The sequence below is a fragment of the Eriocheir sinensis genome, chromosome 11, assembly GCF_024679095.1.
Source record: "Eriocheir sinensis breed Jianghai 21 chromosome 11, ASM2467909v1, whole genome shotgun sequence".
NCBI classification, from domain to species: Eukaryota; Metazoa; Arthropoda; class Malacostraca; order Decapoda; family Varunidae; genus Eriocheir; species Eriocheir sinensis.
Genome location: NC_066519.1, coordinates 19,701,106 through 19,713,309, shown reverse-complemented (window position 1 = coordinate 19,713,309; position 12,204 = coordinate 19,701,106). Strand labels below are relative to the sequence as shown.

Genomic DNA, 12,204 nt, shown 5'->3' with positions numbered 1-12,204 from the left:
CAATACATATCTTGGTCTCACATCCTCTTTTTGCTGTAAATGAAAAATACAAAAAATAGGAAAAGAATGAGAAGATGGACACACACACACACACACACACACACACACACACACACACACACACACACACACACAGGTAACACTCACCCTCGCCTCCAGCTTCTCGTTGTCGTGTTTGAGTGTCGTCCTCTCCTTCTCGCACTTCTCCAGCCTCGCACGGATGGATTCAAGCTCATCCTGGAGAAAGCGAAGAAAAACAGGAGTTATATGGATTTTTGTTTTGATATGGTGACTGAATTAATTGCTTTCTTTTATTTTACAGCAAAGAAATTCATCCTGGAGAAAGGGAAGAACAGTAGAAGTTATATGAATCTTTGTTTTAACCCGGTAGCAGCGACGGGCCAAATTTGTGCCATGATATAAACCCCCTAAAATAGACGATACATAATCTGATCACAAATGCTTTGATATATATTATGGAATGGTTTGTGTGAGCGGTGACATTTTCACATTTTTTCTCGCTTGGAGGGACCATTAAGAAACATGATCCCCGCTGCTACTGGGTTAAGATGGTGACTGAATTAACTGACTTTCTTTTATTTTACAGCAAAGAAATTCATCCTGGAGAGGTGGACTAAAGCTTCAGGAGTTATTTCTAGAATCATTTTGAGGGCGACTAAATTAACTGTCTTCTTTTGTGTGTTTGTTTTCTTTTGTACTTTTGTAATTGGGGTTAAGTGAATATACTACAGGAAAAAATATTAAGTAAAGGTGGATTATTATGTAAAAATATATAAAAGAATGCAGATAAAGGAAGCAAACTGATAAATGAATGTAGATATGAGTGAAAAAAACAGAAAAAAGCTGGCCATAGTATTGCCCTCACAAAGTGGACAGAAGATTCCAAATAAGAGGATTAGATTATAAAAAAAATGGGGTAAGATGAATAAAAAAAGAGGGCTAGATTCTACTTTATTTCTTCCCTATGAATCTAAACATAGCACATATTCTTCTAGAGTGCCTAAATTTATCTATCTATCTAACCCTTCTTATATCATGCGTTTCTTCCTTATGATCTAAAAATAGCAATGAGACTTGAGTCCTCTATACCAATTAAATTTATCTCTCTATTCATCTGGCCCTCCTTTCCCTATATTTCTTCCTTCTTAAGTCTTGGACTAACACAGATTCCTTTTATTTCACATGACTCAGACTCAGAAATATTGGGCTAGCCACAGTAAACTTGCTCCCAATGCTGTGACCTTAAGCAGCTGATGTCAGGAGAAAAGAATGTGTGAGCTTTAGATGAGGCAGAGTAGAGAAAGTTGGACCGAAGATAATGCAAAGAATAGATGTTTGAGAGTCTTAGATCCATCACAGTTACAGGTAAAACTACATCAATTTTAAGTAGCGGGCTTTTTTTTGTGTGTAGAGGGCTTTTTTTAATTATTGTTTCCTTTTTTTGTGCCCTTGAACTGTCTCCTTTGTTGTAAAAAGAAGAAGAAGAAGAAGAAGAAGTATAAAAAGGCATTGTTGAGGATTTTAATCAGTTTTCCCCACTGATAAATGATGCAAAGAGAAAGGAATGTGTTGAAGGCTTAGATAGAAGGGTTAATCTACATCAATTTAAGGGCAGCATAATGGTTTTGTTGAAGATTCTGATAAGTTTGTTTTTTTCCACTGACAAATAAAGCAAAGATGAAAGTGTGTGAGAGATTTATATATGCGAAAATTAAGAGTTATCTATGTCAATCTAATGATATATAGAGGTTGCATTGAGGATTCTAATAAGTCTTCACCTTTGATAAATGACGCAAAGAGTTAAGCAAATCCGAGGGCCAAAGAAAATGCACTGAATAAAAAAAGTTTGACACCCTTAGATTCAATGAAGTTAAGGGCTAATCAGTGTCAGTTTGGGCTAGGCTGAGAATTTTAGAAGGTCTTCCTGGCTCTCTAAAATGACTCATCCTGCTGCAGCTGGCCATAAATTGTAAAATGTGTCCTACTTTATGAAGAAAACTTTTAAACTCCCTCAAACATTAAACAGAATTGGGGTTAAATGAATATACTAAAGAGTTAGAGAAAAAATATTGCTTGAAGGTGGACTCCAATGTAAAAACTAGATAAGAATGCAGATATTGGAGCGAAACTTATAAACGACTGCAGATATGAAGAGTCCAAAGAAAAACTATGACGTTAAGCAGAAAGATCTTATTGATGGGACTCAGAAGTTTTGTGACATCAACATTTATACAAACATTAAAGAACACATGTGAACATAGTGACTAATTAATTGAGATAGAATGGTTGCACAGGTAAGTAACAAGAACAGGTAAATGTAAACACACACACACACACACACACACACACACAGACACACGTGAATGAGCAACAAATGGAGGTGGTTCATCTGAATGGTTCACACACACACACACACACACACACACACACACACACACACACACACACACACCATGCCAGCCCACACACACAGGGACACACACGACCTATATCCACACCCTGCCAAAACACCCTACCACCCACCCACCCTCCCCTACCCTACCCTCCCCTTCCCTTCCCTTCCCCTTCCTACTTGGCCAAGGTCACTAGCCACGCCAAATCATGGAAGCTTGATCACTCCCCCCTTCCCTCCCCTTCTCTCTCCTCCTCCTCCCCTACCTCTTCCCTTCCTAAGCTTGCCAAAATCTGCCTCCTCCCCTCTCCCACTCCCTCCCCTCGAATTTAGTCAAGGTCAGTGGTTATGTCAAAAATTAAAGTTAGGTTTCTCTATTCCTCTCTTTTTCCTCCTCTTTTAAAGAATTGTTAGGTTTCTTGTTTTGTCTTTTCTCCATTTTTCTATCCTGCTTTTTTCCTTTCCCTCACTTTCCTTAGCCTGCCAAATGAGCCTCTTCCTCTCTTCCTAGTCTTTCCTCACCCCTTGACTCCCCTCATCCAAAGCCAAGGTCAGTGGTTGTCAAGTATTGTTTAGGTTTTTCTTTCCCTCTTTTTATTCCCCAAATTCTATCCTGTCTTTTTTTTCCTCAGCCTGGCAAGTGAACCTCTCCCCCTCTCCCTAGTTTTTCCTTACCCTTCGGCCTTCACTCCCCTCACTCAAAGCCAAGGTCACTGGTTGTCAAATACTGTTTACGTTTCTCTTTCCCTCTTATTTCCCCTTTTGTTTTCTCTCTCCCTTTCCCCTCCCTTTCCTCAGCCTGTCCTATATTACTTCAAATCTAGTTAAATTCATGTGCTTGGTCCCTTAATTCTTACACACCATCCCTCTTCATACCTTCAATATATAAAATGTTCACGATTCATATATTTCGTATCCTCTTCCCCTTCCCCTCACTTTCCTCAGCCCATCCTATATTACTTCAAATCTAGTTAAATTCACATGTCAGGTCCCTTAATCTTCAAACACCACCCCTCTTCATACTTTCAATATACACAATTTTCACCTCATATCTAAATTTATGTACAAACTAAATCCATATAACATTAATAAACTTTACTTGTATACTCTTCTCTCGTACATATTGATTCAGAAACTCTCATACTATGCTATCAACATATACTCTTCTACTCTCCTTATCTGCAGTTTCATTACACTATCTCTAAGACTCACACACTTAGTTGATGTTCGAGTAAAGTTTGTATAACATTAAGAAACTACAACATTCCACTCTACACTATACGTCCGTTCATAAGCTGTCACACTCCTCAGTTTTTTTTACTCCCTAACATGATTTTTAAGGAGATAAGTCTGACAGCATCTTGAGATCAATGTATTTTTGGCCAACAATTATACAAGCCCAGCCTTCACTCTATATATATATGTTCTGGCAGGGGAAAACAGGCAAGGCTGATGGCAAACTAATCTGTATTTTTAGGCTGAAGAAAAGTGCAAATGTTATCTCTGATGTAACTACTAAGGCCCTGCATGGCACAACTATCATCCTATCCTATCCTATCCTATCCTATCCTATCCTCTCATATCATATTAGCAGGTTGAAGAGTGCAAATTATGAATGTGCTAAACAGTTACATTACACTAAATAAATTGAGTCCATTCATTTGCTCTCCTTTTAATATATGTAATAGCTGTCTTACTTCTTTTTAATTTACAATACATGAAGTGAATAAATTACACAACTATTTTCATATATTATCATGGTATCATAGCTAAGTCTTATTTCTTTTTAATTTACAAGACTTGCAGTGAATTAATTACACAACTATTTTCATATATTATCATGGTATCACAGCTAAGTCTTATTTCTTTTTAATTTACAAGACTTGCAGTGAATTAATTACACAACTATTTCCATATATTATCATGGTATCACAGCTAAGTCTTATTTCTTTTTAATTTACAAGACTTGCAGTGAATTAATTACACAACTATTTTCATATACTATCAATGTTGAGAGTGAAAAAACATATGCGTGTAACAACTCTATTACAGAAGAAAAAAAAAAACTCTATTTATACACATAGCAAACTTTAGAATCATTTCATCATGACACAACTGACCTTCTTCCTATTTTAAGCTCAAGCATTCTATAAGCAGATACCAGACATCACATCACTTTCCACTTCATCTCCCACATGTCACAAGCACGATGACACATGGATCCTTCCTTATATATAGGCCTCACATTCTATACACAGACACCAGAGCTCTCTCATCACTTCCCCTTGAGTCTCATCTCCCACATATCTATCACTTAAATCTTCCTTATCCTTCCCTGGCTACTGTTTGATTGGGATGATTCAGTGTGTTACTAGGTTAATATTTTTTGTTCTGACGAGCATAATATTTATTCTTGTCAAGTTTGTCATATTTCAGAAAAGGAAGCAAAGGAACAGAAGGGAAAAGAGAGGGAGAGGAGACCTTGTTAGTGAGAATTGCAAGATAGAGAACATTTATTGAAGAAAGGAAAAAGAGAGGAAGAAAGGAAAGAGGAAAGAGAGAGAGCTTGTTAGTGTAAATAGGAGTAAATAGGAGAACAGTATTTGAAGGGAGAGAAAAGACAGGGAGAGAAGAAAGAGGAAAGAGAAAGCCTGTTAGAAAGAACTAAAAGAATGGAAGGAAAGAAGGTGATGAAAGACAAATAGACCGAAAGACACAGAAGAGATGAACACAGACAATAAGCAACACTGTCCCATGATATCTAAACCAACTTATTAAACATCTGGCACATGAATCACCTCAAAACACTTGTATATTATAATTATCACCGGCAGATGAAGTCTTTCCCTATTTAAAGCTGGCAAGGACACTTTGGCTAGACCTCAGATGTTGATCTTTATGGCGACAATGATTTTGAGTGCGTGTGAGAGCGAGCGAGAGAGAGAGAGAGAGAGGGAGAAGGAGAAAGAGTTGGAGAAAATTAAAAAGAAAGAGAAAGAGGAAGAGAGAGACAAACAGAAAAAGAGAGTATAAAGATTTGATACTATTCACTTTTTTCAATAGTTACCAAGACGATGTGAAAACTTAAGCCATGAAGGATGTGTATCATTTAAATAAAATAAAATAACAAGTAAACTAATATTTTTCAAGTGGACAAAACATATTCCCAACCTCACAGCCTCAGGGATTGACATTTTTTGTACATACTGCAGGAGCAAAGTAAAGATGTTAATAAAAAAAAATGAAGGAGAGAAGGAAGGAATAAAACAAAAGAGACCCATGCTAAAAACCCCTTAAATCAGATCTTCCTCAGTCGCTATAATGATATCAGATAACAGTGAAGGAGGAGAGAGATAGACGGTAAAACAACACACAGTTCTGAGAATGATAAAATATACTGAGATGAGAATGACATAGATAATAAACGACACAAGCAACTGAAGGCAAAGAGGCGAAGAAAAGAGAGAAGCAGATAACAGAAGACATTAGCAACTGAAGATAAGGAGGAGGAGAGGAAAAGAATGAAGTAGATATCCGTGAGAGAAGAGAGGTGATTGTGTACAGTGTCTCCTATACAACAGAGAGATGACATAAGAGAAAGTTATGGATATGATGCAGTGGAGCTTAGAGGGGATGAATAATATAAGGAGTAATAAGAAGACAGGGAAAAGACAGCGCAGAAGGAAAAGTGGAGTTGAGATGAGGTTCTAAAGATGGGGAATAGTGCAAAAAAAAAATAATAATGCATAAAAGAGAGATAGAGCAGAAAAAAAGGTTAAACATTAAAAGCAGACTACAAAAAAATAAGATTGTACCATAAAAGGAAAAACACATGGAAGAAAGGGAAACCAGAAATGAGGCAGATGACAGCGTTAAAATCATGTCTACATTAATTATACATGAGGAAAAGAAAATTAAATGAAATGAAAGACAGGGGGAGAAGAAAAGAGATGGAACATTAAAAGTGAACAACAACCAAAAAAAAACTAGACTACGATGGAAATGAACAAAATACGAAAGAAAAGGAAATCGAAAACATTAACGACACAACATTCAAATCACGTCATCTACACCGCCTCCCCCCTTGCGGCACATACCTTGGTGGCGCGCAGGTCCTCCTCGGTGCGGTGGACGTTGAGCAGCGGCGTGACGCGCACCAGCAGCCTCCACCACGGCCAGTCCCGCACGCCCATGAACTTGCGCACATTCTTCTGGATGCACCGGATGGCCGTCTCCTGGACCTGTGGCGGGTGAGAAGTGGGTGAGTCGTGTTGATTTATTTATCTATTAGTTTATATATCTATTTATTTATCTATCTATTTACTTATTTATTTGTATATTTTTTTTTTGTTTTGTTGTTTTTTATGGAGGGACGGGGATGGACTCTGGTCTTCACTGATCCCCTCTCACCCACACCCTTCCATTTCTTCCCCACATCCTAATCCTTACTCTTCCCTCATTCACTCATCTTTTTCTCATTAATCATCCTGGTTCACTTACTCACTGTCTACCTATCCTTCCCTGTACCATCTTAACCCCTCATTCCCTCTCTTTCACACTAATAACTGTCTCAATACTGAAAGACCCCTCACTCACTCCCTACACATTCTTAGCTGTATCTTAATCCTTTCTCTTCACTCATTCATGCAGGAGCCAAAGTTACTGTAAGAGGACCCAATGGATGCATTCAAATCTATTTCACTGGGGTACTTAGCACTCCTCATATCTCTGCCACTTCTCTCCCTTCTCTCAGTACTCACTTCTGCATACTCTTTTCTATGCTTGGTGATGAAGAGCAGTATGAAGGTCAGGCCACAAGCATTCATCAGTGTGCAGTAACCAACCGTCGCACCACAGACAGCCAGAAGACTCAGACCTACTGGCTTCACATACACCCTCTGATCCATGATTCACTCTATGGCACGTATTCTTAGACACTTTCAGCTCTCATGACAGTACTTCCAAAGGCCTCAGAGAAGACTAGTCAGGTTCTCATGAGTGCTTTTTATAATCATGATTCAGAAGCCTTGTCAAAGTGTATCAGTAGGCTCATAAAACTACCCATGTAAATACCCATAGCTTCTACGAAAGTCTTATCAAATGTGGGTGTGTAAGCTATGAAATGCTGAAGACTATGGGCCTATAACGTGATTCAGATAACACACACTTGACTTTCTTGAAGGAATGTGTTTTCTGTATACACTTCTGACATGTTTCTGTATAGATATTAAAAAGTCTTGTTCCATCGTCGGCTTATGTTTTCCTGTTGATAATGCCAGTGCGAAAGTGTCTTGTGGGTGTTTTTCTTTTCAATATATATGTGCAGTGATTATTTTTCTTTCAACAGCTTCTGGTATAGTTATTAACCTGGTAGCTGCGGGGATCATGTTTCTTAAAGGTCCCTCTAAGCGAAAAAAATGAGAAAAAATCATCACTCACACGAACCATTTCATAATATATCAACGCATTTGTGATCACTTTATGCATCTATTTTGGGGGGGGTTATATCATGGCACAAATTTGGCCCGTCGCTGCTACACGGTAAAGTCACAAATCTAGCCCGTCGCTGCTACACGGTAAAGTCACAAATCTAGCCCGTCGCTACTACTGGGTTAAAAAAAACTTTACATATACAACCTTTGCTCCATCCATCACTTATGTTTTGCTATTGGTACCAGGCACTAAAATTCCTTATACGAATTCCAGACAATTTTCATTAAAGACCAACATTACTGCATTTGAGGTCTGTCTACTATATCTTTCTTCCTTTACAGTAACCGCACACATATACACATACTTCTACACACACCACTAGGAGAGAACAGGAGAGAGAAAGACAGTGTTCACAGTGCACACCTAATCAACACTAAACCAACAACACGAATACTATGTCAATATGCCCATTAATAGTATTGTGTGGGAGGCTGATAGTGGCTCTTATCACCTGCGATATACCTGTGTGAGTGTGTGTGTGTGTGTGATTATCAGAGTACACGATTACGGTCATAAAACGATTGAGTGGATTGAGTACCATATGTATGCAATCTCTCTCTCCTTCCCTCTCTCCCTATCTCTCTTCCTATCACCCTCTCCCTCTCTCTCTCTCTCTTCCTCTCTGTAGCTACACCTTTTATTCCTCTAACACAAACAGAGAAATAACAAAATAAAGAAAGAAGAAGAAGAAGAAGAAGAAGAAGAAAATGAAGAAGCCGAAGAAGAAAAAAGAAAAATAAGAATGAGAAGTGGAAGAAACCAGAAACTAAAGCTACAAAGGAAAGAAAAAGAAGTGAATAAGAGAGATAAGTATTGAGAAAGCTAAAGACCATAAACAAAAGGAAAAACAAATGAAACGATCACACTAATTGAATCTCTCCTTAACTTCCTCCCGCCCTGACCCCGTGCGTGAAGATGACGGCTGTAAAAAGTATGTTATCAATATCCAATCATTCAGACCAGGAAGAGAACCGAGGATGAATTATAGAAGTAAATAAATATTGAACCTAAAACATCTTACGCCACAAAAGATGCAAGTTTCAATAGTTAATGAGAATGTTAATAGCGGAGACAAGAGAGGAAACAGTGAAAGAGCACGATAGAAGGAAAATATAAGGAATTGTAGTAGATCCAATAATAGAAGTGAATAGAAGTAAGCAAGAAGGAAAGAAAAAAATGGTCTGAAAATTAATGAAAGAAAGAGATAAAACGAAAAAAAGAAAGAGATAAAGAGATAGAGAAAAAGAGATGGATGAAAGAAAGAAAAAATGGTCTGAAAATTAATGAAAGAGATAAAACGAAAAAAAGAAAGAGATAAAGAGATAGAGAAAAAGAGATGGATGAAAGAAAGAAAAAATGGTCTGAAAATTAATGAAAGAAATAGATAAAACCAAAAAAAGAAAGAGATAAGGAGATAGAGAAAAAGAGATGGATGAAAGAAAAAATGGTCTGAAAATTAATGAAAGAAAGAGATAAAACCAAAAAAAGAAAGAGATAAAGAGATAGAGAAAAAGAGATGGATGAAAGAAAAAATGGTCTGAAAATTAATGAAAGAAAGAAATAAAACCAAAAAAGAAAGAGATAGAGATAGAGAAAAAGAGATGGATGAAAGAAAGAAAAAATGGTCTGAAAATTAATGAAAGAAAGAGATAAAACCAAAAAAAGAAAGAGATAAAGAGATAGAGAAAAAGAGATGGATGAAAGAGAGAAAAAATGGTCTGAAAATTAATGAAAGAAATATATAAAAAGTAAAAAAAAGAAAGATATAGAGATAGAGAAAAAGAGATAGATGCAAAAAAAGATGAAAAAAAGTAGAAAAAAGAAAAAAAAAAGAGCAATAGATACACATGGAGAGACAGATAGATAGATAGATAGAAATTGATAGCCAGAACAAAAGAAAAAAAGAAAAAAGAAAATATCTCATCATAACACCAAACAATAAAAAAATAACCTAAATAAACTAAATCTTTACTTTTTTACGTATGTCTGCATCATTCTGTCTGTCTGTATGTCTTTCCATCTACACGATATTACGAAACTACATAACAAAGAGTGTGTGTGTGTGTGTGTGTGTGTGTGTTAACTGTGAGAATAACTGGAGGCGGTGGCGGGTGAATTTAACGCTCGATTTACCTTATCATATTATTTGTGGTGAGAGAGAGAGAGAGAGAGAGAGAGAGAGAGAGAGAGAGAGAGAGAGAGAGAGAGAGAGAGAGAGAGAGAGAGAGAGAGAGAGAGAGAGAGAGAGAGAGAGAGAGAGAGAAAGAAAGAAAGAAGGAAAACAACAGAAGAGAGAGAGAGAGAGAGAGAGAGAGAGAGAGAGAGAGAGAGAGAGAGAGAGAGAGAGAGAGAGAGAGAGAGAGAGAGAGAGAGAGAGAGAGAGAGAGAGAGAGAGAGAGAATGTGTGTAGCCTACTAAAATCGTGTATGTTGACAGTGGTGTGTGTGTGTGTGTGTGTGTGTGTGTGTGTGTGATTGCCTTCCCCACTATCTATGCATGAACTGGAACACGTGCATGACCAGGCTATGTATACCTAACCCCAATCACGTGCATGTGTATAACTGCATGACGTATAAAGGAGAACAGAAGAGTTGACGGGTAAATATACATGAGTTTCTTACTGCTTATGAATGACCAAAACAAAAGAACAAAACCTAAGACTGCATAAAAAGAACATAACACAAGAAACCCGCGTATATTTACAAGAGAGAGAGAGAGAGAGAGAGAGAGAGAGAGAGAGAGAGAGAGAGAGAGATTTACATAGATTTACCTAGAAAATCAGACCACACAGACCCCATGGAGAGAGATTATGAATGAAGAAAACAACAAAAGAACAAAACCTAAGACTGCACAAAAAGAACATTTACATAATCCTACTTATTATTGCAGTTCTTTATTTTTTTTTCTATCGCATTCTTTATTTATTTATTTTTTTTTTTCGCCTAAGGCACCGGTAGGCTCTCTTGGCGGGGGCCTGGTGATCGGTACCTGCCCGTTATGGTGCAGGCAAGTGTTTTATAGTGGCGCCATTTTGCTTGGATCATGTTGCCCCCTTGGAACTCATTTTTTATCCACTTTTTCTGAGATAATTTAAGGTCCGGGTTGATAGGTGGTCTTCAGGACAGCGTGTGGGCCAACGTTGCCAAATTGTCTTACTCAGCCTCTTATATTTGCCGACTTCCGACCCAACAACTGTCTCGTGGACCCCAATAAGGAGATTCACGTATAATTATCGTTAAAATAGTCAATTCCTGATATTTCTTGGCAATAGTTAGGCGTCAGAAACCGGTAAAAACTATGTTCTGAGTACGATAATCTGGCAACGGTGGTGTGGGCCGTCGACTTATGGCCACTCGACGGTGACTGAAAAATTGCCGGCCGTTTTTTTCGCGGCGGGCGGGACGCGAAAATGGGTCCTCTTGTATGCCGAGCCCGCACGCTGACCACTGGCTTCTGCTATTAACCTATCCATTCGCTGTTGAAACCTGTATCTTTAGTGACGTAAGATGTTTAGACTATCACTCCGCAACCACTTCCTGCATGCACAACGGAGAGCAAGGAGGCGGCCGGCAGGATGGGGGGAGAGGTCACCCTAGCGCGTTACCTTTCCATTCATCATTGAAATTTGTATCTTTTGTGATGTAAGATGTTTAGACTATCACTCCGGAACCACTTCTTGTACAGCGGAGAGCAAGGAGGCGGCCGGCAGGACGGGAGGAGAGGTCACCCTAGCGCGTTACCTTTCCATTCATCATTGAAATTTGTATCTTTTGTGATGTAAGATGTTTAGACTATCATTCCGGAACCACTTCCTGTACAGCGGAGGTCAAGGAGGCGGCCGGCAGGATGGGGGGAGAGGTCACCCTAGCGCGTTACCTTTCCATTCATCATTGAAATTTGTATCTTTAGGCGGCCGGCAGGATGGGGGGAGAGGTCACCCTAGCGCGTTACCTTTCGCTTCTCCAGCCTCTTCCTCGCCAGGTGGCCGCGGCAGTGGGCCTGGAAGTGTGTGATGACGTCAGCGAGCACCAGGTCCCGCTGCTCCTCCAGGCGACTCACTGCGCCCGTGCGGAAGAAGATCTGTGGAGAGGAAGGAAAGATGAGTTGACCGGCGACCACTGTAAGCTGAGGCGAGGTGAGGTTAATGAGGTAGATAGATGGATAGATAGGTAGACAAAAAAATGTACCGTTGATTTGGTGTCTTATTTAGTTATTCAAAACCTGACGGGGAAAAAAAGATAAATAAAAGAGCGCTGACCGAGGGAAGGGAAGGTGAGGTAAGGTGGGCAATCAGCCTG

General features: G+C 38.8%; 1 protein-coding gene across 5 annotated transcripts in view; it reads right to left on the bottom strand.

Moving 5' to 3' along the window:
• Positions 1-12,204, bottom strand: part of LOC126997036 (unconventional myosin-XVIIIa-like) — a 258,013-nt gene that overhangs the window by 84,008 nt on the left and 161,801 nt on the right. For all 5 annotated transcript variants that reach the window (XM_050858078.1, XM_050858079.1, XM_050858080.1 and 2 more), the window contains 3 exons: positions 11,858-11,986; positions 6,511-6,654; positions 148-237 (listed from right to left, as the gene is read on the bottom strand). In XM_050858078.1, the coding sequence (XP_050714035.1) occupies positions 148-237; positions 6,511-6,654; positions 11,858-11,986 (363 nt within the window). The remainder of the gene's footprint in view (positions 1-147; positions 238-6,510; positions 6,655-11,857; positions 11,987-12,204) is intronic.